This window comes from Ovis aries, chromosome 13 (genome assembly GCF_016772045.2).
Source record: "Ovis aries strain OAR_USU_Benz2616 breed Rambouillet chromosome 13, ARS-UI_Ramb_v3.0, whole genome shotgun sequence".
In the NCBI taxonomy this organism is placed as follows: Eukaryota; Metazoa; Chordata; class Mammalia; order Artiodactyla; family Bovidae; genus Ovis; species Ovis aries.
Genome location: NC_056066.1, coordinates 23,374,550 through 23,400,794, shown reverse-complemented (window position 1 = coordinate 23,400,794; position 26,245 = coordinate 23,374,550). Strand labels below are relative to the sequence as shown.

Genomic DNA, 26,245 nt, shown 5'->3' with positions numbered 1-26,245 from the left:
ATAGTTATTTTTATTCTTATTCATTGCTTTTTGTCCACTTTGACCTTTATTCTGCAGATAATACAGAATGGAAAGTATGGCCAGAAGACTCTTAGAACTAAGTTGCTCTCCACTTTGTGAAGGAAATTGTGTGAAAACAAACAGCGCAGTACAGATGATCACTTTCTATTTTAAGTTATCAGCACTGGTTGATAACAGACAGATCTTCTTTCACTGTCATTTTCCTTTTGATTGTGTTGTTGGTGTGCGCCCACTCCCCCACCCCACCCCCAAAATGCTATTATGGGATGGGGACTACTCTAGATGCTTGTTGTGTGTCAGTGAGTTAAACAGACTCACTGGGAGCTGGTCAGAGAGCAGAATGCATGAGCTGTGTGTTGCTAAGAAAACGTTAAGAGCTCTGAGAAAAGGGCAACAGGAAAGGAGGATGGAGAAGGTATGTGGGTGGTGTGCTGCGACCACAGTGGTCACCATCGGCCTTCTTGGGGTGGCATTTGGGCAGACTTGAGGGGGTGGGGAACTGCGTGGTGGGCATTCATGGAGCAGAAGAACATTCCATACAGAAGGGATGGTCATGCAAAAGGCCTAAAGCAAAACACTCCTGGGAGGTGAACGAACTTCCAGAATAACTTTATTGTCTATTTTACTCATCATCATTTTACTCCCTGACATTGGCTTGTTTGTTTATAAGTAAAAGGGTTTGTGTTTGTTGAATTATTTTTTAAATTACACTTTCACTTATCCATAACGCAAAAATACCTGGAGACTTCACATATCCAGAACACACATGAGAATTATCAGAAAAGAAAGAAATGGCCTGTGAGGACCAAAACACCACTTAGAGACGTGGCCTCAGGTCCTCCATTATTGCTTTTATATAAAATTTGATAAAGCTTAGGTTACCTGGTATCCAAGCTTTACACTGGCTGAAGGAATTTGAAGAGAATGTTGGCAGGGTTGGCCCTACCCATCAACTCTAGAGACAGCAACATTAACACTGCCAGCCTGTGTAAGGAGTCAATAAGATGTATCAGCCCAAAGGCGTTCTACCTGGAGGCTATCCTCAGCAACTGGGCAAGCACCCACCTTCCCTAAGGGGCCTGAGTACACTACCATGGAATGTATGATAGCCACTTACTCAAAATGATAACCACAGTGCATCCCCTTTCCCCTCCCAAGTTTAGTGAACATACAATCAGAAATTTGGAGGGGGAGGATTTTAGAAGATTTTTATTCAAATTCATTATATATTTTTAAAAACCTTTATTGATTATAGAAGTAAATTTTCAAGTGTCCAGAAGACTTTATCTAGGAAACCACATTCACAGACAATAACAACTAGCCAAGATCTTTTGGTAGCAATTAAAGTCATACTTATAATTAAAGATGAACATCTTCCACAAAGAGGTATGGGTGGTCTGGTGGTTTGTCACTGCTACCAAATTTCTCATCATCATATTTTTATTTGTCTCTGTTTTGGGTTCTTAGAACTTTGACATTCATTCATTGTCATATTACATTTCAATGTGTTTTCTTTTGGAAGAAAGCAAGATGTGTGCAAATCTGAATTCAGGTATTTTAGGTTATAAAGTTTTATGCATATTATAAAATTATGTTTTTAGATTATAAAAATACTTTGACTTAAAAAAAGCATTTGTCAATTTTGCAAAAAAAAAAAAAAGTCATCACAAAGTATGCTCCTCCTTCCTCCAGTTGGTTTTCATTTTTTACTTTAGAAAATTTTGATTTACCCTCAACATACATAAAGGAAATTATACCAGCATCATATGTTGTCATAACAAGCCAGTGATCATCTAATTCATGAGGTGAGTCTCTAACTCCAGAAGGTGCCCTGAGTTTAAGAATTAGAAATCCATCTTAGGCACCTTGAGATATGAGTATAGGAGAAGAGGTTACATTTTAACAAAACTGGAATTCTCAGCCCTTCACGGCATTAAAAAAAAAAAAAAATTAGGCTACCAAATATCAAGTATCCCAACAGCTACTAAAGGTACCTGGAAGACATCAGCTCTGGGTTTTTGCTTTCTTCTCTTACTATTAATACTTAGATGTGGTGGAAAAGCGGCTTTCTAATTATTTCAATTCCAGTTACCCAGCAGCAGAGCCAAGGACTCAGCCTTCGATCCTACAGTACATTGCTAAGAAAGGGGATGAAATGGACTGTTTCCAAAAAGTGATACTGGAAACACCCATGCCAAGTTTGATATAATTTTTAAAGGTGATTTGAGTGGGTGCTACAAATAACCAATCATCTTTGTGGTCTCTTCTGTTGTAGTTAGCTTAGAAGACCCAGGAGACTGCCTAGAAGGATTGACAGTGGGGCTTGCTTGTTTTCATTCCTTTCGATTGATGACAGAATCTTTTTCAACCCCAGTTCTCAGCATTTGGCACAAACAGGTCAAATCTGACTCTGTATCTTTCTCAAAACCATTAATTTTCAGTATTTTTTAGCTCAAAAAGTCCGAAGTAAAAGCTACATAGACCTCAAAAAAACCATAAAACCACTTTCATTCAGGTCCCATTTCCCTTAGCAGACATAAGTTGGAAAAAGAAATCAGAATGTACAGCACATGATAGGTTAAAGAAATAACAGCAATTAAAATTGATAAGAAAAATTAAGTTACAGAAAGTAAAGTTGATTATCACAGAAGAAAAGTCAGGCACCATCTAGTCCTAATTGACCTCTCTGTGGACAAAATGGAACTATATTGGCAGATAACAAAAATTTGATAAATGGAAAATTGAGAGAAAATCTGAAGGCAGCTTCTTTGAGTATTACTTATCCTGATTGTCTAGGATGTTATATAAAACTGTGAAACGAGGTAAGCCAGGCAGTCTCACATCAAATCAAGACAGCTATACACTCTAGAGGCCTTTTAGAGTATTTTAGATAATATATAAATCTAAATGCACTGGAGAGTGAAGCGTTTTGGTGTCACTGATAAGATTTTTGCACTAGCGGGACTATACTGGAAAAATCACTGAGTATGCTGTTCTCAAATTGCTGCTTACTATGACCTGATATTCTAGACGTGCGTGTGCTTTCATGCACGTGATGATGCACGCTGAATTTAGGAAATGATTGTGTCAAAGATTGTAGCTCTTAAAGGAACACAGTTTTGCTTTGATGCTTACGCATTTTGGCTACATTTTTCTTGGGCATTGTTAGATTTTGAGTCTTTCTGTCAAGGTCTTATAAAAATTTGTGTGTGAGTAGAGAAAAAGAAAGAAAGGATAAGAGACAGATGAAACATATGATGGGGTGGAGGAGGATTTATTTCAAATAAGGAAGGGATAAGTTTAGCAGCAGTGCCAGAAAACCATAATATGTGAATGTTAAAAACTGACGTAATGACATGGTTAATTTTATGGGTCAACTTGACTGGGTTAAGGGGTGCCCAGACAGCTGGTGAAACATTGTTTCTGAGTGTGTGTGAGAGAGTGTTTCTGGAAGAGGTCAGCATTTGAATGAATCAGTAGACTGAATAAAGATTCCTCTTTTCAGCGTGGGTGGGCATCATCCAATTCATTGAAGAACTATACAGAACAAAGAGCCAGGGCTTACCAGGTGGCTCAGTAGTATAGAATCTGCCTGCCTATGTAGGAGACGCAGGAGACACAGGTTTGATATCTGAGATGGGAAGATCCCCTGGAGGAGGAAACGGCAACCCACTCCATATTTTTGCCTGGGAAATCCCATGGACAGAGGAGCCTGGCAGGCTGCACAGTCCATGGAGTTATAAAGAGTTGAGTCATGACTGACTACACACGCACAGACAAAGGAGGAGGAAGGGTGAATTTCTTGAGATGGGGCAACCATCATCTGCTTTCCTTGGACATCAGTGCTCCTGGTTCTCACACTGGGACTGACCATCACTACCATCTTTCCTGGCTCTCCAGGTCACAGACGGCAGATCCTGAGACTTCTCAGTCATCATAAGCTCATGAGCCAATTCCTATAATAAATTCATTACACACACACACACACACACCTTCCATTGGTTCTGTTTCTCTAGAGAACCCTAATACTCATACCATATTTAAGGAGGGTAAATAATTGGTTTTTTACTTTTCTTTATTTATTTAGATTTTTCATTGAGGTTATATTGGTTTGTAACATTATACAAGTTTCATATGTACATTATATTTCTACTTCTGTATACACTATGGTGTGCTCACCACTAAAAATTTAGTTTCCGTCCATTACTGTACAGTCGATCCCCTTTACCTATTTTGCATTCCCCCAGCCCCTTCCCCTCTGGTAACTACTGCTCCCTTTTTTTTTTTTTTGTATCTTCAAGTTTGTTTCTGTTTGGTTGGGCTGTTCATTAATTTTGCTGGCTAGTTTTTTATATTCCCATAAGAGGGAAATCAGATAATATTTGTCTTTCTCCATCTGACTTATTTCACTCAGCATGGTATCTTCAAGGGCCCACCCATCTTATTGCAAATGGCATTAATCACTTTATTTATGAAAGTTGCCTTCTAGAAATTCTTATTGTTTTATAAGCAACCTTATCATCTGTAGAGGAAATAGCCAGCCTTTGGAGTCCAATAGATCAAGCTTTAATTTCCAGCTCCTCTATTTGAATGAATATGTGTACTCAGGAAAATTAGGGAAACCTGTAGAGCCTCTGTTTCCTCAATTAGTAGATAGATTATCTCGACAATTAAAATTTAAAATGAATATAAATTACATGCCACGGTGTTTGGAATACAGAGGATGTTCCTTTTCAGCCTTTTTCCATAGGTATTTATTGATATACGTTGTTTTCAATGGACTTTTAAAGTATTTCTCGATTTTATCTACTGTTTGTCCTTTTAAAAACTGATTCTTTAAATTTTTTTTCTTGATTTACCAATATTTGTAGAATGTCGTCTTTAGTATTTCCCAGCATTATCCAATTTTCTTTGTTCTGGAATCTTCTACAAGGCTTAGCCTCTTACCTGCATCAAATGTCCCACCCATTTTCCCAACAAGCCCAGAAACCCTCAAGATTTTGTGATGTTTTTGGAAAACAGGCCTATCTGCTGACTCATTTTCATAAGGGCTCCTAAGGAATAACCCAACATAGAAGCATTTGAAAGGATATGTAAACTGCCTTGAAAGGCCTTGAAAGGCAGGAGATCACAATGAGCTTGTCTTGGCCTGTTAAATATCAGTGCTGAATGAGTTTTTTTGTACTCACTTCGCATTAGCAGGATTGCCGGTGGTCAGATTTGCCAAGGCAAGGGCAGCAGCTTCCCGCACTTCTTCGCTGTCACTTTTTAGCAACTGAATTAACTGAGGGATTCCTACAGGAAAAGAAAAGTAAAATGTGACTTTACAGATATCCATGTGAACTAGAATATGGCAGCCTAAACATTTTCAGTGGAGAAGGAAATGGCAACCCACCCCAGTATTCTTGCCTGGGAAATCCCATGGACAGAGAGGAGCCTGGTGGGCTATAGTCCATGGGGTTGCAAAAGAGTTGGACACAACTTAAGAGACTAAATAACAAAAACAACATCTTCAAAATGGCTTTTTCCAGTGTGCTTACCTTGATTATTGAAAAATTCTTTGCTGCCTGAATTCTCACACATTGCCGAGATAGCTTGGGAAGCGGCAATTTTAGTTCCATCGTTTTCAGAACCCAGAAGGCTTACAAGACATTTTTCGACTTCTAGTTCGTGAAAAAGTTTTCTATTTTCAGCTTTCATAAACCAAAAGGGGTAAAAAGAAAATATATATATATAAGAATTTTGCTACAGAAACTGTGCAAATATAAAGACTTCTCCATCCAAAATTATGGGAATTCAAACTATTTGTTAGCTTTAATTGTAGTCTAAGCTAAACAAAATATATACCTATTCAACCTTTAGAACATAGTGAATATGGAAAATGAATTATGGGTATTGCACTTTTTTTCATAATCTCTTGTATGATATCAATACTATGGCAGAAAAATTCTGTAATAAGAAAGAGGCAAGTTTCAGACCTAGTAAGAACTTACTTTCGCCAGTCATGTGCTGTATTCACACATGCTGTCTTCTTACTGAGCACAAAACCTGTTTGTTTTAAATACAAAGCCCCATATTTGAAGAACGCCTAAGATGTACAAACCTGTGAGCTAAATGCTCGAGAGAAGAGCAGAGAAAGTAAAAACGAGTAATAAAGTGTGATTCCAAGTCTTAAGGAATTTATAATCTTCTTTTTTCTTGTTACATGCTGACATAGCAAAAATGAAAATAATTGCTAAGTTGCCATAAACATAATATAAACATAGCACAATTCTATCCAAAAACAAATAAAGTACCTATCATGATATTCACCCCACTATAAAACACTAAATCGAAAACCAAGGTATTCTTAATGTTCTTTTTGTTCCTGATGTTTTTCTCTCAATTTAGTTTGATTTTCTAATAAGTGACAGCCTCATTACTATACGAAAACAAACACTACACTGAATTAAATTCAATGCAGTATTTAGAGTATAGAATATTAAACAATTTTTTGTTTTGTATTCTACATTTAATCCTAAATAAATTACTATTTATTAAAAGCATATACTAGGCAATATTTACATTAAATCAAACTCATTTTTAATGCTATAATAGAAAAAAAAACAAGTTGGAAAAGAAATAGTTTACAAATAATTTCTTGCTAATTACAGTTTCTTAGAAAATTTTGTCATAAGTTTGATTCTCATTAATAGATTGCCAGGAGAAATAACAATCTCATATATCAGATGATACCACTCTAAAGGCAGAAAGTGAAGAGGAACTAAAGAGCCTCTTGATAAGGGTGAAAGATGACAGTTGAAAAAGCTGGCTTAAAATTTAACATTCAAAAAACTAAGATCATGCTATCCAGTCCCATCACTTCATGGCAAATAGTAGGGGAGAAAGTGGAAGCAGTGATAGATTTTATTTTCTTGGACTCCAAAACCACTGCGGATGGTGACTGTAGTTCAAAAGCATCAATTCTTCGGTGCTCAGCTTTCTTTATAGTCCAACTCTCACATCCATACGTGACTAATGGAAAAACCATAGCCTTGACTAGACAAACCTTTGTTGACAAAGTAATGTCTCTGCTTTTGAATATGCTGTCCAGGTTGGTCATAACTTTTCTTCCAAGGAGCAAGCGTCTTTTAATTTCATGGCTGCAGTCACCATCTACAGTGATTTTGGAGCCCCCCAAAATAAAGTCTGTCATTGTTTCCGCTGTTTCCCTGCCTATTTGCCATGAAGTGTTGGGACCAGATGCCATGATCTTAGTTTTCTGAATGTTGAGCTTTAAGCCAACTTTTTCACTCTCCTCTTTCACTTTCATCAAGAGGTTCTTTAGTTCTTCTTCACTTTCTGCCATAAGGGTGGTGCCATCTGCATAGCTGAGGTTATTGATCTTTCTCCTGGCAATCTTGATTCCAGCTTGTGCTTCTTCCAGTCCAGCGTTTCTCATGATGTACTCTGCATATAAGTTAAATAAGCAGGGTGACAATATACAGACAATATACCAAAAGAGAATATTTTGGTAGAAAAAAATGTCGATATTAACTTAGATTACATCGACATGTGGAATTAATTCATTACTTGTGCATATTTTAATTAACTTCTTTCCCAGAGATATCTTCAGAAATTATAACAACTAGGTTTCCACTTTTAGATTAATACATGATTTGTCTTCTTTCAACAACAGTTTTTTAAAATCGCCCTTTTTCCCAGTGTCTTGGTCAGATGTCACTGTCTTTGCAAATACTCTTTGGGCCTTTGTTTGTCTGATACACAGATATATGCCAAGCAATCTGACCATCGCTGGCACAAGGGAAGTCACTAACACTTCTGTTCATTTGTCTTAAACCAATCATGAACCATGTCCTGTAATCCTATCATTTTAATCCCTTGCTCCTTTTATTTAAAATTGGAATTCCGTCAAGCCATAACTGTTTCATTAAAAAGCTGTGATTAATACTTAAATCTGAAGTATGGGTCCCCTAAAATGTTTTAACATATATGTAGTCCTTATTAGTTTTCCCTGAATAACCAAGATCTCAAACTTTTCCAGAATCTTTAACTTAAAATGTCAGGTGTACAATTAAGACTTCCATTATGGAACTAAATCAACTATGCTAAACAGAACACTCTGAGTGGATTCCATCAGGAAAACTGACCAAAAGAATTAATTTGAAAAGTCGAACTTTGGAGTATGTGGTTGTTGCAAAAAATTAAAAAAAACAAAACAAAACAAAACAAAACAAAAAACAGTGTATATGCAATTATAGGAACAATTTTTTAAAAATAATTTAAATACTGTGGGCAATTAGTTTCTCAACCCTGCTGGGAGTGTTCTCAAAATCCAGCTGTGTTCACCAAACCTCAAAAGTGCTAACTGCAGTGTGGCTATAATAGATTTAAAAGATGAATTAACATATTAACCAACTACCTTCTTTGAATTGCTACACTGAGAAGTATTTACATTTTAATTACACTGATAATAAAGATGGCAAGGTAATTATATTACTAATAGAACAATGTCCTTTAAAAATAACGGTTGTTCAGTATCACTAAGATAAAAAGCATGAGGTTTTGTATCTGAAGATAAATCTGTATGTAATGATACTTTTCTTATCCATTCTCAGAAGTTGCTAGTGGGCCACCTGTGCTCTTGCTGAGATGTTAATGCCAGTTCATAAACCTCATGGCAACATGGTAATTAACGCCTTCCTCCTCCTGGTGCTAGGTCAAAGGCACACTGATTTAGGGGTGCATGTTAAAACTTTACTCAGCAAACAAAACTTAAAGAGTGTGTATTATGTGTTTTTGTTTCAGTTGTGTTTTTGACATCCAGTGATGATTCTAATCCTAACCCTAGTCTATAAAAGATTTTTTGATGATGATGGAAAGTAAAAAGAGAATGTTATAAATGAATACTGATCATTACATTGTTCTTAAAAACAGTATAAGGAGCAAAATTTGTAAAAACCTACTTATGAATGGAGTTAAGAAAATATAAATTGGACTACATCAAAATTTAAAACTTCTATGCATCAAAAGATACAATTAATAGAGGTAAAAGGCAACTTACAGAATGGAAGAAAATATTTGCAAGTCATATTTCTGAGAAGGAGTTAATAGAGAGTATATTAAAAACTCCTACAATTCAATAACAAAAAAATTTAAACACATTTAAAAATGGGCAAAGGATTTGAATCGACACTTCTCCAAGATGTTTTAAGTGGCTGTTAAGCATATGAAAAAGACGCTCAAAGTCACTAATTATCAAGGAAATGCAAATCAAGACAGAGAGCTACTACTTCACGCCTGTTAATATTAGTATATACTTTTTAAAGACAGAAAATGCCAAGTTATTGGTGAGAATGTGAAGAAATTGGAAACTTTGTGCCCCATTGATAAGACTATAAAATGGTGCAGCTGCTATGGAAAACAGTATGGCAGTTCCGCAAAATAGTAAACATAGAATTACCATATGATTCAGCAATTGCACTTCTGGGTATATACCCCAAAGAATCGAAAGTGGGAACTCAGAGAGATGTTTGTGCATCTGTGTTCATAGCAGCATTATTCACGGCACCCAAAAGGTGGAACCAGTCCGGCGTCGATTAGTGGATGAATGGATCAACAAATGTGGTATAAGCATACAATGGCATATTTTTCAGAGTTAAAAAGGGAAGGACATCCTGACACATGCTGCAACATGAATGACCCTTTGTTAGCGGAAACACTGACTGAAAGCGCCCACCCTGCAGGCACCATAGTAACCGTTTCCATGAGTTATTTTACAACAGGAGGTTCTCATAAGGAACATGGAACTAACAAGCCACCACCAATTGGAAGAATTCAGGAAATGTCAAAAGGAGACACCACATGTCCCCAGAATCCTTCTTGCTGGCATCCATCTTGACTGAGCAATGTGTAAGCCCCCAGAAAGGACCCCGAGTCAGAATGATTGGCCAGAGACAACCCAGAAACTAATCCCATCACCATAAAACCCGAGCTACGTGGCAGAGCAGTTCTCTTGGGGTCCCTTACCCTGTTGCTCTCCATTGGGGTGCCCCTCCCCAATAAAGTCTCTTGCTTTATCAGCATGCATGTTTCCTTGGATACTCCATTTCCAGGTATTAGATAAGAGCCCACTGTTGGGTGCTGGAAGAATTTCCCCCTTCTGCAACACCATGAGGACATCATGCTGAGTGAAATAAGCCAATTACAAAAGGACAAATATTGTATGATTCCACTTATATAAACTACTTACAGTCAAACTCACAGAGACAGAAAGCATGGTGGATTTCAGGGACGACAGGCAGGGAGAAGTGGGTGGCAGTTATTGATTCATGGGTACAGAGGGTCAGTCTTGTGAGATGAAAAGGCCCTGTGGTTGGATGGTGGTGATGGTAGCACGGCAATGCAAAGGAATTTAATATCACTGGACTGTACTCTTAAAACTAGAGGTAAAGAACCTGCCTACCCATGCAGGAGACATAAGAGATGCAGGTTTGATCCCTGGGTCGGGAAGATCCCCGAGGTGGGCATGGCAACCCACTCCAGTATTCTTGCCTGGAGAACCCCATGGACAGAGGAGCCTGGCAGGATACAGTCCATAGGGTCACAAAGAGTCAGACACAACTGAAGCGACTTAGCATGCATGTACTCTTAAAAATGGTGAAGATGGAGAAATTTATACTACGTGTATTTCACAGTTTTTCAAAAAGGAATCACTTTCCTCTCCTTTTCCGCAAACCTGCTCTTCTTTTCCAGTTCCCCATCTCTGTGAGTGGCACCATTCCATGTCCAGCTGTCCAAGCCAGAAACCTGGCCTTGTCCTTGGCACCACTTTCCTTTCCCCCCACCCCACACAGTCATTCAACAGACCTAAATGGACCCCCCCAGGGTGCTGCGGGATCTCGTGGCAAATGCCTCCAAGTCTATCTCAACCCCCATGGCTCTGTTTCAGGATCCCTTCTCCTCTCACCTAGGTCACTGCAGCAGTGCCCTTTCCCAATCTTTCCATGAATGGTTGCACACACATCTAATCTCTTCTTCACTTTGTAGCAAGAGTGCTTGTTCTTTAAAAAGTGAAAAACTGCAGTGTTCCCTCCCTCCTCTGTCATTTGAGTGGCACTTCGTTGCTATGAAAATAAAGTCCAAAGCCCTTAAACTTGGTTCGTGATGCCCATTAGCGTTTGATGCCTCATTACAACTCCAGCCTTAACTCTGAGTTTCCTGCTGCTTTCTATTCACTGGCCATTCTGAAAACTTCAGTTCTGAAACTTAACACATTCTGTCCCTCCCTGACCTTTACACACTGTTCCTTCTCAGAGCACTGCCGAGCCTCCCCAACCCCACGGGGACCTTCTTTGCCCAGCCAATTCCCATCATCCACTCTACATCCTACCTAGCCTGTAAATCATTTCTTCCAACAAAGCTTGTCTGATCCAAGTCTGTGTTAGGTGACCCTCCTAGGGGATCTTCGTTGCCCACCATCAAGCACATTCAACACAGCATTACGATTGTCTGCTTACTTGCCTTCCTTGGATTTGTTGACACAAACTGGGGGCTTAATGAATCATTAATAAACAAATTCATCAACAGCTCCAGAGAGGCCGTAGCTCACTCACAGACATCCCTAGGTCACTGCAGTGCCAGGAGTGTTAATTAGTAGTAGAACTCAAACGTAAGAGCTCTCCATCCAGTGCCCTTGTCACAACCGTATCACATGAAGGGTAATAAACCCACTAAACTCACTATCACAAGAGAGACTGCAACCCAAAGAGACCCGATATAAAAATTTTAGATTTGACATTGCCCGTGTCTTTCCACTGCCCTCTTGTCTGGTCTCAAGTAACTAAGGAGGCCTGGGATAGACAGAGAACAGAACTGACCAGGTATGACAAGGCCTGAGTTCCTTTAGGGAGAATTCTGAACTAAGCAATTTTGCCAGCATTAATTTTATGGTCTGTCTTTAGAGTAGGCCTTTATGATATAACTCATGAGGTCACTCTCTCTCTTGACTTTATACTGAGCAGTGAACTTCAGCATACTGCATTAAAACTGGGCTTTGAAGAAATCCAGTATGGGTGGAAAAGGAAATGTTCCTCATAATACACACATGGACATATATACAGATGTGAGTATATATGTTTAGAATATAAATCACTTAAACCAGTCAAAGCTGTCATCATTTATAAGAGGAGTGATGTGGAAGGGGAAAATAGAATCACATCCTTTATTAAATAAAATATGCCAAATATACATAAATTGAAACAATAATTTCATCTTCGGTGCTCATGATGTAATTAATCTCTCATATTTTACAGGTTTATGTCAACATAGCTTGCCAGTGAAATGAAAAGTGTATTTTGTACATAGTATGAGCATATTATTTTTCATAGCTATATTACATGGCACAGTCAGACTCCAGCTGCAACTCAAAATTACTGTATAGATATCATTCCAAATGTGGATTTATTGAAATGACATTTTCAGGATCACAAACAGTGCATGCATTCTGTAAAATTTCAAAATCAGGAGAAATCAAGGCTTAAAACTTAATTTAGGAAAGAACTGTTTTTTAAAAAAGGTATAATTAAATCACATTGAGTTTGTTATATCCTTGGTGAAGCAATCTCTATTTTCACTTATGGACATTGTGATGAATTTCAGCCTTCAATATTGAGTATAGCACTATCCTCAAATGACCATTTAAAAGCAGACAAATACTCTAGTGCTTTTTAGTACTAATCGGAATCAAAAATACAGGAGGAAATACGTATGCTTAGTTTATATAAAATGAGACATACCGTCATAAGCGGCTTTAGCAATTGCTCTTGCTGCGTTCTTCTGAATTTCAGGAATTGTAGAGTTTTCTGCAAATGACAGGAGCTTCTTAAGACCCCCTGTTTGCTGAATCAGCACCATAGTATCCATATCTTCAATGCAGTTGGCCACCACAGAAAGAGCTTCTATGTGAAGGTCATTCAATTCCTAATGATAAAAGCAAACACAATTTTAGAAAACTGTAGTAAAAGCAATTCACAGTTGCCAAATTTTACTACAAGAGGGAACTCCGATCAGTCAGAATATAATAGAATTAATTTTGTTGTGACAGAGGCCCAAGGAAACAGTTCTGTTTATTAACATAACATCACCCTCCCTAACCATTTTTCTCATCTCTTCTCATTTCCCCTAGTTTAAAATATTTTATAGATAAAAAATAATTGCTGGAAACTCCCAGTAGTGGCATCCCAGTGAAGTTGCTCAAACAGCCTTTCATCGACAACAGCTTTATTTTTTTAGTTTTTTTTTTAATTGGAGTATAATTGCTTTACAATGCTGTGTTCATTTCTGCTGTACAATGACAAAAATCAGCTATATGCATACGTATATCCTGGACAGCAACTTTAAAATCTAAAGAGAAAAGTGGTTTTTGAAAAAGCAGACAGAAGCTGAAGGGAAGTACATTCCTTAAAACCTCTGCTTGGTAGAAGCAGTTATTGTGAGTGTGTGACTTTCTTGCCTGAGGACCCTCCAGAGTCCCCACAGCAGTGGAAAGTGGCAACCTTATATTTGAACAGTTAGAAATGTAAGGTAGAAATCCTTAAAATGAGAGAAACACGGGAAGGATGCTCCACCACCATGGTATTCTATACAGCATTGCTTCATAGCAAGAGAGGTGGAGCAGCGAGCACAGGGGCACAGAAGTCACTGGCCTTCCCAGGGCCCCACCAGCCTGAAGCAGCTGGCTTGGTAAAGCGGCCTCTGGAAGACTCTGCTACAACTGGAACTGAGCACAGGGCTGTTTGTGCTCTGAAACAGCATCCAGCATATGGTGCTGTTGCTCCCATAGCACAGTTCATGGGTCCAGGAACCAAGGAGTGACACGGCAGTGGCCCCACTCACTATTACCCATAGCGATTCAGTAGCAAAATTTCTGTTTCCTGTACCCACAACCATAGGCTCTGCTGATCTGCAAATCTTAGATCCAAAGTGATGGATACTTCCACCCAGAGACACAGCAATGAGTCCAGTCCACTGAAATGAAATGACAGCCACCTGGTCTCTTTGGGGGCTTCATGCCTCTGAATCAATAGGCGAAGAAGAGAGTTACTGTGTGGGTTGGGGTGAATGATCGCAACTATCCAAGGGAAATTGGACTGCTACTCCACAATAGAGGTGAGGAAGAGTGTGCCTGTAATACAGGGAGTCTCTTACATCATCTCTTTGGTAATACCATACCCTGTGATTAAGGTTGATGGAAAACTATAATGATCCAATGCAGGCACAACTACAAATGGTCCAGACTCTTCAGGAATAAAGGTTTGGGTCACCACGTCAGGTAAAGAATCAAGACGAGCTGGGGTACTTGCTGAGGGCAAAGGGAATATGGAATGGGTATTGAAAGAAGGTAGTTGTTATTGACACCAACTACAACCATGTGATCAGTTACAGAAAAGAGGACTGTGATTGTCATGAATATTTCCTTATTTTGTTATGAATGTGTGTGTGTGTGTGTGTGTATGAAATATCTTTTTCTTCTCTCTCTTATCTCCTCAGGTAACATGAGGTATACTGATTTTATAATATAGTATTTTTAAGGTATTTTATTTTTTTAAATATTTATTTCTTTAGCTGGCTGCACCGGGTCTGAGTCACAGTACTCGGGATCTTTGTTGCAGCATGTGAGATCTTTATTTGCGGCATGGGGGATCTAGTTCCTTGATCAGGAATCAAACCTGGGGTCCCTGCGGTGGGAGTGTGGGGTCTTAGCCACTGAACCAACAGGGAAGTCCCTGTAATACACTATTTAAGTGTAGGGGTAGTTTTATATCTTAGTATTTAAATTATGGGATGTGAAGGAGAAGAGTAAACATCACCCAAGGACTTTATACCTTCTCCTCTGGGGAAGGGGACAGTGTGTTTTTGGTTGCACACAGGACAGTTGTATCATGTTAAGTGGAAGCATGATCTTTTATTGTTCTTATTTGGAGATTAATGACTTAGGAGCTCTGTATGGATGCCAAATTGACTAGAGATGGATTTGTGATGGTTAATTTTTTGTTTCAACTTAGCTAGGCCACAATATCCAGATATTTAGTCAAATGTTATTTTAGATGTTTCCATGAATGTATTTTTTAGATGAAATTAATATTTAAATCAATAAACTCACTAAAGCAGATTACTCTCCATCATATGTGAAAAATGACTCTTCTTGCTTTACTCTAGAGAAAACTAGAGCAGACAAAGGGTAAAAGACCAATTGCAGGTGTTTGAAGAGAAGACCATAAACAAAAATTTAAAAATCCTAAATCTTCTAAATCAGAAGATTAAAAAAAATTATTTTAGAATGACCACTAGCATTAGTCTGATTTAATCATGCTGGTAAACTATGTAGCAATAAGCAGATTAGTTCATTATACTTAGTATCATGCTTAAATATAATAAAATTTCAATTTAAAAAATATTCCATAATATGCGTTTATAATAACACTTAGGAGAGAGATATTTTCTCATAGAGCATTGAATAAAGGTTACAGGTACCTTAGTTTCTAGGATCTTAATAAGCTGATCCACTCCTTGATTTTCTCTTAGCATGGCCCGGGACACCTTATCATTTGTAATAACACCTAAGGTTTTGAGAGCCAACAACTGAATAATTGGATATTCTGACTTCAGGAGGTCTAATATAGGAGGGATGGCATTTAGTTCTTGAAGTGTTGCTCGGCACTGAAAATCCTGCCAGGAAAGACAAATGTTTAAATAAGTGATTTTTAAAGCTAAATAGAGTCGCAAGAATAGAGACACTCTATTTTCTAACACAGAACATAAGTTCCCATCTTTTACTCCAGATTCATTTCCAAAATAGGTCACAAACAAATATAAGCAAACCCTCCACTGACAACACCAAAATATTCATATTAGCCCTACAGACATTGTCAGTAATAGGAAATACACATGATCCAGAAGCTTCTGACTTCTCAGAAGCTACTGTTTCTTTGGTTTTGTCGTTGTTCAGTTGCCAAGTTGTGTCCAACTCTTTGCAACCCCATGCGCTGCAGTACGCCAGGCTCCTCTGTCCTCCACTATCTCCATTTCCAGCTTTGCTTTCCTCTATCCATCCCACAACTGGCCCCTAATATTAAGGTTTCTTCGGACATAAAAATTGTAGGTTGTTGCTTATTATGGGTTGAATAGTATCCCCTCCAAACGTGTTGAAGTTCTAGCCCCTAGAACCTCAAAATGTGACCTTATTTGGAGATAAGATTGTTGGAGATTTAATTAGTTAGGATAAGGTCATAGTGGAGTAGTGGGCATTTAGTGGTGTCCTTATAAGACCAGTGTCTTTATAAGAGGAGGAGAGAGAGCCGACAGAGGGAAAGATTGCAATGATGAGGCTGCAAACCAGGGACCGTCAAGGATTCAGAGCTGCTGTCAGAAGCTAGGGAGAGAAAAGGAAGGATTCTACCCAGAGTCTGGGACAGTGCAGCCCTGCTGACACCTTAAAGTCAGAAACAGCCTCTAGAACTGGGAGGGAATAGATTCCTGGTGTTTTAAGCCAGTCTATGGTACTTCCTTACAGCAGCCCTGGGAAATGAATACACTGTTATTAACTAGTACTGCTGTTATGAAGAAAAGGGGAGCTAGGTCTTATTAAGGAGATTTAGGGTGAAACACACAAACACATCTGCAGGATTATTTAGGCCCATAGGACGAACAACAGTCACCAGAGAAGGGACACTGCTGCACTTGCTCTTCAGTAAGGGTAGAGGTAACACCAGGGGGTATCCAGCCACATGGGAAGGACACGCAGGGGCCAGGAATTCATGATTTTGGGTGCCATTTGTGATGAGTCCCTTTGTCATCTTCTGTTGTTAATATATATTTTCTCTAGATATCTGTCTTTCAATGAACCCTCCCTCACCTTTGCTTCGATATCTCTTCTTTCACGTTCTATTGATGGCTATTTAAAATGATGTTTTATACTTGCAGTTGAACTAAGGCTTATCAAATGTGTGTGGGAATTGTTCAGAAATCTAAGCAGGAAGAGAAGCAGAGAAGGCTGTCCAAAGCAGCCGGGAGCTGACCTGCTGGCGATGTGAGGGTGTGCCTGCTGGGTTGGGGATTGAGAGGCTGTGGGGGAGGGGCCAGCGGACAGGACAGGTGCAGGCGACGGGGTGGGGGGGTGGGAGTAAAGGAAACCAGCACGTTACAAAGGAAAGTAGCATCTTGCAGATGTGAGCAATGAGTTTTGTTCAGCAACTCACTAGGTTTTCACCAACAAATGAGCCTAATCCAAAATCTTGGTAAACTGCATAGCGTGCAATATAGGGTACAGCCCACTGGACCACCAGGATTAGATCAATAGGTAAGCCCAGGTCAAAACTAGTTCAACACTAATATTAGATTTCCTGTTTTGGAAGAAACACATCTTACCTAGCATAAACCCACCTTAGTCTGCAAGCCATTCTATTCTTTAAAAATTAGGTTATGATTCTAAAATGCCCTTTCACGGAGGACAGTTATTTTGTGGAAAGTGAAAGTATCAACACTAAACTTCATTTTATTTTATTGAATGATAACTACTGAATAGTACTGAGATGAACTGATGAATCAAAACTGGGGCATTTTAATAAGCTTTTTCCTTTTTTAATGGGAAAATAAATTCTATAACCAGCTTTTGTCAAAACATGTTCTTAGAAGTTAATCTCACCTGGACCAAGTTGTAAATGCACTCAATAGAATTTTTCTTCACATCCGGGTCTGGGCTGCTTAGCAGTCTGATGAGAGGCTCTAATCCACCTTGTTCAAATATTTGCACTTTGCTGGTATACTCTACAGACATGTTTGCTAGGCAAAGACTGGCAAATTCATGGATAACGACTTCTTCTGTGTATCAAAAACAAATAACACAAGTATGTAAAGGCTTATTCAACCATTATTTTAAAGCACGCTTTGAAAACCAAAGCTCCACAAATCTTACTTTGGTTGGAGCCCATCTTAGTTTGAGAGATTTTAATGATAATTCACAGTTGGTGTTTCGTAAACTATTTTCAATAGACACTTTAATCAGAAGTGGATAAGAAACCATTCCCCATTTTTTACATAGATGTAGGTTGCAGAGTTACCTTCTGGAGCCAGCCGAGCAATCACAGAATTCACGACATCTAACTCTCTTAACAGTTTTTTAACATCATCTGCAAAAGAAGAAACAGGATATTAATGTTTAATAGTAATAATAATGGCAATGTCTGTGGAATAGTTCTTTATGAGATAGGTTCTAATATTACCTAATTTTACAGATAAGAAAACTGAAGCTCAAAATCACACAGCAAGTAAAAGGCAGGCTAGGTCTGTCTGACTCCAGACAGACTCTAGCCCATGTTCCTTGATTGCTCAGTTGTCCTACTTTCCAAAACACTAGGAAAGATAACCATAAATGTTCAAAAGTGCCTAGAATACCGTCAGTAAAGTTGAGTTACTGTGCCCTATGCTTGCTTATTATGTAACAGTAATTTTTTGGTTTATTTGGGAAGATACTAAAAATATTTTAAAATTTAGATTTTTAATAAACTAGTTCAATTCAGTTCAGTCGCTCAGTCGTGTCCGACTCTTTGCGACCCCATGAATCGCAGCATGCCAGGCCTCCCTGTTCATCACCATCTCCCGGAGTTTACTCAGACGCACGTCCATCAAGTCAGTGATGCCATCCAGCCATCTCATCCTCTGTCATCCCCTTCTTCTCCTGCCCTCAATCCCTCCCAGCATCAGAGTCTTTTCCAATGAGTCAACTCTTCGCATGCGGTAGCCAAAGTACTGAAGTTTCAGCTTTAGAATCATTCCTTCCAAAGAAATCCCAGGGCTGATCTCCTTCAGAATGGACTGGTTGGATCTCCTTGCAGTCCAAGGGACTCTCAAGAGTCTTCTCTAGCACCACAGTTCAAAAGCATCAATTCTTCAGTGCTCAGCCTTCTTCACAGTCCAACTCTCACATCCATACATGACCACAGGAAAAACCATAGCCTTGACTAGACGGACCTTAGTCAGCAAAGTAATGTCTCTGCTTTTGAATATACTATCTAGATTGCTCATAACTTTTCTTCCAAGGAGTAAGCGTCTTTTAATTTCATGGCTGCAATCACCATCTGCAGTGATTTTGGAGCCCCCCAAAATAAAGTCTGACACTGTTTCCACTGTTTCCCATCTATTTCCCATGAAGTGATGGGACCAGATGCCATGATCTTCGTTTTCTGAACGTTGAGCTTTAATAAACTAGTGCGGAATGCCAATAAGAATTAACCTCAGCCTTTTTCATAAGTGCATTTTGTATTCATTCCATTTGATTATCACAAATGCCAAAAGTGCTTAGATATAAAAAAGTGCTAGTTTTAAAGTTCACTTTTGTCCTATTTATAGGAGCCTAATTAAAAGTAGACAATTATGCCTCTATTTCTTTCTTGCTCTCCTTACCCCCCTCTTTTTCTTAGAAATAGACACGGCTGTTACTTCAGTTTTGCAGTTTCTCTTCTTGGTTGATTATCTTTTCTGTCAGTCAAAATTAGCATTACCAGAAGTTTGGAAAAGTTCACTTTGCAGTACCTGAAGCATATGGTCTAGGGGATTAACCACTGGATATATATGCCTTTTCTTAGACACCTTTTCCTGTGGGATTCAGCGATATAGCTGTTTCTCAACCAGTCAAAAACTTCTTTCTCTCTGTTCTGTTCAAAATGACTCAAAGAAGGCTAGTGAACTTATGTACGTGAATAGGCTTTCAGTACAAAAGAATACTTGAGTTTTGGGGAAGTGTAGGAAAGACATTCTATGCTCTTAGATTAATTCTTAGTCACAATTTTTTGGTTGCATAATATTCACCATCTAATTTACTCTTGATCATACATGCTCTTTTACATCAACCTTTTTCCTAAGACAGCGAGCTCTTCTGATTGCCTAAAGTAATGTAGAGTCTGGGCTTACAAGGCTACTTCTCACAAGGATCCTGATGAAAGCTCCCTCTTTAGCTGACTTAATTAAATGAGTCTCGGTTACATGAAACTAAATACAGTGCTAAGACTTCGCCTTCCAGTGCAGTGGGGTTTGGGTTTGCTTCCTGGTTGGGCAGCTAAGGTCCCACATGCCTGTGGCCAAAAAAACAAAACGTAAAACAGAAGCAATACTGTAGCAAATTCAATAAAGACTTTAAAAATGGTCCACATTAAAAAAAAAACAAAACTTAAAAAAATAAATACTAGCTGGAAGGTAAAAGAAGATAGAAGCTCCTGTTTGATAAAAAGGTTTAACAAAGTAATTTGAGTGCCTATGTTGGATGGCCCAGGAACGGTACAGGCACATAGCTCAATCACTCTAGCCAAAAAAAAAAAAAAAAAAAAGAATTTATTTGAAACTGCAAAAGGGGAAGACGGTTTTCATAGCAAGCCTTTATCACCTGGAATGTTGGAACATTCTGTTGGTTCATCCACTATAAGCATGTGGGAAAGCGTAGTGAAGTGAAGTCGCTCAGTCATGTCAGACTCTTTGTGACCCTGTGGACTGTAGCCAGGCTCCTCCGTCCATGTGATTCTCCAGGCAAGAATACTGGAGTGGGTTGCCATTTCCTTCGTGGAGATACAAATTTCTGAAGAATAATCAGTTATTTTAAGACTGTTTAAAGATGATGATTTAACCATGCAGCTTCAGAGGTGTATTTATTTATATATTAGTCTGGAAACGTGACTTCATTTTAGGTCAAATGACCAGTTGCTTTTTTTTTTTTTTATTCCAAGTCTCCTTAGACACATATGAAAAGTGAAGCAACAGTTATTAATATAATATATAATAGTGTTGGCTCTCTTAGCAAAAAAGGAGGTTCACAAGCACTTGAGGATGTGGTGTGTTCTGTCCATATCACCAGATAGTGCAAATAGAAAATCAGCTAAAGTGAAAGTGTTAGTTGCTCAGTCGTGTCTGACTCCTTGCAGCCCCATGGACTGTACCCTGCCAGGCTCCTCTGTCCACGGAATTCTCTAGGCAAGAATACTGGAGTGGATTGCCATTCCCTTCTCCAGGGCATCTTCCCGACCCTGGAATCAACCTGGGTTTCCTGCATTGGAAGTAGATTCTTTATCATCTGAGCATTAACCCCAATAATTGTTTGATTTTTTTCACCTACTTCATAGAATCATAGAATTCAGTATACTTGAGACTCAAGCACTCAGTGGAGACCTTGAAGACAGCCAAGCTCTTTCCATGATTAAGCTTTGTAGTTACAGACTGCATTGGTCCTAGCACTGATTACAGCCTAGTCAGCCAGCTTACAGATTGTGGTTTGACAGTTCTAAAAGAGCCATCTCGGTTCTCTGCTCCGAGAGGAAGTGCCAACCGTAGCTTATGCTCGACTCCTGTTTATTTCTGATAATTGGAACTTTGTACTTAGAGGTTATATTTTGTCGCTCACAGATGGGCCGCTCCTGGAGAGGTCATGAGGTCACCTTCTGGCTTGAGTTTAGTACCACTGGTCTCAGGAGAACCCATTTGACGTTGGCTTGCTTTTTACTTACTTTGGCCTCAAGTTTAAGACTACGCTGTGCGAAAGAGGAAGGGGCCGTCCTCAAGGATGTGAACTTGCCGAGTGCCTTCATCAGAGGCAGGAGTTGGCCCTGCAGTTGGTCCACAATAAATGGGGATAATTTTGCATGGCAAAGAGATTACAGTAATTGTCTTTATGATAGGTACTGATTCCTTGAACATAAACTCGAACTCCAAAATGAATTATGCTTCTCTGCAGGTTTAATGAAATTTCTGAGGTTGCTGAAATTTGTGTATTTGTTTTTCCATTCAAGATCTGCTGGTGAGGGGAAATACCTGACTGGTTTCATTACTGGTTTATAAATGAATAAACGGATATTTATTTCTGTAAAAAAATAAAAGCACCATCTCATTTAGCATCCAAATGTAAGAGTATTTGTAACATTTGGGGGCCACAGACTCCTTTAGAAACTCATGAAATTCAATGTAAAAACCTGCTCAGAAAAATCTGCAAACAAATTGTAGGGTTTCACAGATGATAAACTCCTCATATAATGGAAAGAAAAGAATACTAAATAAAATCAATAGAAACTAAGAACATAAAAAAGAGGAAAAAAAGTCACAGAGACCTAGATATTTCATTAGAAAATGTAAGTATAAACAAGAATTTATAACTCTCCTTTCTCCCCCAAAATCATTTAGAAGGACAGCCTGACTTAGCATGGACACTAATGTTAAAGATCATAAGAGATTTAGTGAATAGAAAGTCTACTGAACTATTAGAGAGTAAACTTGTAATTTTAGCTCTCATCTCAGTTCTGCTACTAGCCATCTGCATGACTTTGGGCAAAGAACCCAATCCTTCAAAGAACCCTTTTGTGTTTAAAATGAGTTGCACAGGAGGCATTATGAAGCACCTTTGGTGTATAAACTCTGTGGTGTGTACACAGAACAAAACAGGAGAAATTTAAATATTTCTCCTTTTTTGTTGTTTATAAATAATGTAATATGCCACATTCAATATGGCAGAATTAGTCTACCAAACCCCCAGAGATGCATTTATAGAATAAATAAACTTAAAATGAATCCCTTAAGGTTAAATTTAAACAAGGATAATGCATCAAGTGAGATTACTTGATTATGATTTTAAAAGCAGATACTTACTATTAGAAGCCAGAATTCCAAATATCATAGTAGCGTTTCTTCTCACAATTTTGTCTTCATGGGTGAGTAGCTTAGTTAAAGGTTCCACAGCTCCAAGTTCAAGGAGGGTGGCTTTATTTTCCTCACCTACCATCACAGGTAAAATGAAATCAGAAATGGATAGCAATCTCGTCAAAATTCTTCCTTGTGTCATTCCAGTTTATTTGCCATTTGCCTTTCACATTCCTCTGCTTCTACACATATTTCTCTAGAATTAACTTTAGAGCAAAGGTATCCTGGATGCTTGCTGGTCTCCTTTCCCTGAAAGTTTACAAAACTGGCCTCCTCCTTTGGGTCTTAGCTCATACTTCACCTCCTGAGGGGTCTCCTCTGACCGTCCTACCTACCGTCATCACTACGTACCAGTCTTTCTGATTGCTCTTTTTCCTGCTCTATTTTCCCCATACCACTTAACAATCTCCGTGATTGTTTGCTTCCTCTCCCGTAACTTGACTTTCCATGAAGACAGAGACCCTTTCTGTTCTATTCTTTCATAACTGCAGTGGCTAGCACAGTGCCAGGCATCTAATGGGCACTCAGTAATACTTACTGGCATAATTCATTATGAAAATTAACACAGAGAATCTCCACCTCAAGTTCAAGTGTGTGTGGTGGACTTTAGGGTGTTCATTTTTCACCCAACAGGTTCGCCTGCAGCCATCATGGCTAAGGCAAGAAGCCCCAGAACAGGAAGGTCACTGAAGGCCAGCATCGAGCCCAATTGTAGAAGCAGATTATCCATACCCCGTAAGTGGGATATCATTCTGCAAAGTCTGGAATAATGTTTAGGTCCTGATTAATTTCAACTCTGCAATTTCTCCAGCTGTGAAGACACATATTTCACTTTCAAAATTAATTTAAGAGGAAAGTATTTCTTTGCCTCAGTTTTCTCAGAAAATGAAGATATTTTCTACCTGAAGTTACAGGTTCATTCTGATAACACCTTTCTCAAAACACAGACTGTATCTTGCTATAGTCTATGGACTTGCCTTGTGTCTAAATATTTAAATTTGTCACTTCAAAAGAATATGTTGAAATATGCATTGTTGATACTACAAAAATCCTTCTCAAATTTTCCATAATTTTGCATTTTATCGAGGTTCTAAAAGTTAATTTAGATGAAGATATTTTGGAAAAAAAAATTTTTCCCCCTCGCTGTGCTACACAGCATGTGGGATCTTCTCTCTCACCAGGGATCAAACCTGAGCATCCTACATCAGAAGCATGGAGTCTTAACCAATGGACCACCAGGGAAGTCCCAAATAAATTTTAATTTAAGGATAAACTTTAGGATACTTAAAAAAATGGTGGCTTCATAGAATCAATGGAGAAATATCCCATCTTTTACAACTTTCTAACAGAATTTTTGTATAATTGGTATTATTTCTTCCGTGTTTGGTAGAGTTCAGCATTGAAAACATCTGGACCTAAGTTTTCTTTGTGAGATATTTAACTACAAATTTCCATTTCTATAATAGATAAGGGGCTGTTCAGGCTATTTATTTTTCTTTAGTAAGCTTTGAGAGTTTATGTCTTAAAATGAATTTGTCCAATCCATCTGAGTTGTAGAATTTATTGGCTTTATATTGTTCATAATATTTAATTATCCTTGTAATATATGTAGGAGCTGTAGCAATGTCTCCTCTCTCATTCCTCTTATCAATAATTTGTCTTATATCTTTTAATTTATCAATCTGATTAGACATTTTTATTATTCTTATTCATCTCAAAAAACCAGTTTTTAATTTTATTGCTTCTATCCATTGTTTTTCTGTTTTCTATTGTTATTTCATTGATTTCTGCTCACAAGTACATTATATTCTTAACACTAATGCTTGGGTTTCATTAGCTCTTGTTTTTCTATTTTCTTAAAGTGGAAGCTGAGATCATAGATTTGAGAAACCTTCTTGTTTTCTAACAGTCATTTGGTACAATAAATTTCTAAGTACTCTTTTAGTAGCATCCTACAACTTTTTATATGCTGTGTTTTCATCTTCAATTTGGATTTTCCTTTTGATTTCCACTTTCATTCTTAGGTTATTTAGAAAGTATGTTATTATTTTCTAGCTATTGGGTGATTGTTCAGAGTTCTTTGCGTTATTGATTTTTAATTTAATTCTAATATGGAATAGCATATATTTTGTATGATTGGAATTTTAAATTTATTAAGGCTTGTTTGATGGCCCAGAATATAATCTATTTTGATAAATGTTCTGTATGCACTTGAAGAGAGTGTATACTCTGATATTCTTAGAGTGTTCTAAAAATATAAACTGGGTAAAATTCATTTGTATTGCTGTTCAAATCTCTTATATCCATATAGATTTACTATCTCCTGGTTCTTTCATTTATTGAGGGAAGAGTATCAGAATCCTCAGGTATAATTGTGGATGTCTATTTCTCTTTGCATCTAGCTTCATATAATTTGAAAATCTGACATTAAGTACTTAACACAACTGTTTAGAATTTTTCATAGCACATTGATTAATTGGTCCCTTTATTATTATTACAAAATGGTCATCTTTATCTATGATACCATTCCATTTTTGTGATAGTAACATAGCTACTTCGGCTTTCTGTTGATTAGTGCTAGCATAGGGTATCATTTTTCCTCCTTTACTTTCAAATTATTTATTTCATTATATTCTAAGTGCATTTTCTGAAGGCAGAATGTAGTTTAGTCTTGCTTATATCCAATAAAACACCCTGTCGCTGTTAACGTATACAGACCATTTTCATTTAATTTCATTATTGATATGGTTAGGTTTAAATATACTGTCTTGTTACTTATCTCGTATGTGTTTCGTTTTTTTTTTTCTTTTCTTCATTTCTGCCTTTTTGTATGAATTGAAATGTTTATGATTCCATTTTATTCCTTTGTTGGCTTATTTGATATCGTTGTTTTGTTATTTTCATGGTTGCATTAGGGTCTGTAGTATATATCCTAGCAGTCTTCTTTCAGGTGGTAGTATATATTACTTCACATGCAGTACACTTATATAGTATACTTGCACTTTTTTTTACCTTTCTACCTTGGTTCTATTGTCGTATATCTTACTTTTACACGTTTCAGACCACACAATATATGATTATTATTTTTGTTTAAAATAACTAATTTGTTTTTTAAGTGATTCAAATAATAAGCAAAAAAACCTTATATGTTACCATTTCTAGTGTTCTGTCTTTATTCTTCTTCCACATTTTTATCTGGTATCATTTTCCTCCTGCCCGAAGGACCTACTTAATATAGTTAGTAGTGTGGGTCTCCTTGCAAAGAGCTATTTCAGTTTTTGAACGTTTGAAAGACTTTATTTCACTTATGATTATGAAAGACATTTTTTCAGGGTGTAGAAATCAGGTTGAAAGTTTTAATTTTTTTTAGTACTTTAAAGATGTTGCTCCACTGACTTTAATTTTAAAAATTTACTTATTTGTTTATTTGGATGTGCCAGGTCCTAGTTGCGGCATACGGGATCTTTTAGATGCAGCATGCAAACTCTTAGCT

The 26,245-nt window shown here is 37.8% G+C and overlaps 1 protein-coding gene across 8 annotated transcripts in view; it reads right to left on the bottom strand.

Moving 5' to 3' along the window:
* ARMC3 (armadillo repeat containing 3) overlaps window positions 1-26,245 on the bottom strand; it is a 102,360-nt gene that overhangs the window by 57,371 nt on the left and 18,744 nt on the right. For all 8 annotated transcript variants that reach the window (XM_012188319.4, XM_004014222.5, XM_027976606.3 and 5 more), the window contains 7 exons: window positions 22,702-22,827; window positions 18,141-18,209; window positions 17,726-17,901; window positions 15,556-15,750; window positions 12,819-13,002; window positions 5,562-5,714; window positions 5,211-5,316 (listed from right to left, as the gene is read on the bottom strand). In XM_012188319.4, the coding sequence (XP_012043709.1) occupies window positions 5,211-5,316; window positions 5,562-5,714; window positions 12,819-13,002; window positions 15,556-15,750; window positions 17,726-17,901; window positions 18,141-18,209; window positions 22,702-22,827 (1,009 nt within the window). The remainder of the gene's footprint in view (window positions 1-5,210; window positions 5,317-5,561; window positions 5,715-12,818; window positions 13,003-15,555; window positions 15,751-17,725; window positions 17,902-18,140; window positions 18,210-22,701; window positions 22,828-26,245) is intronic.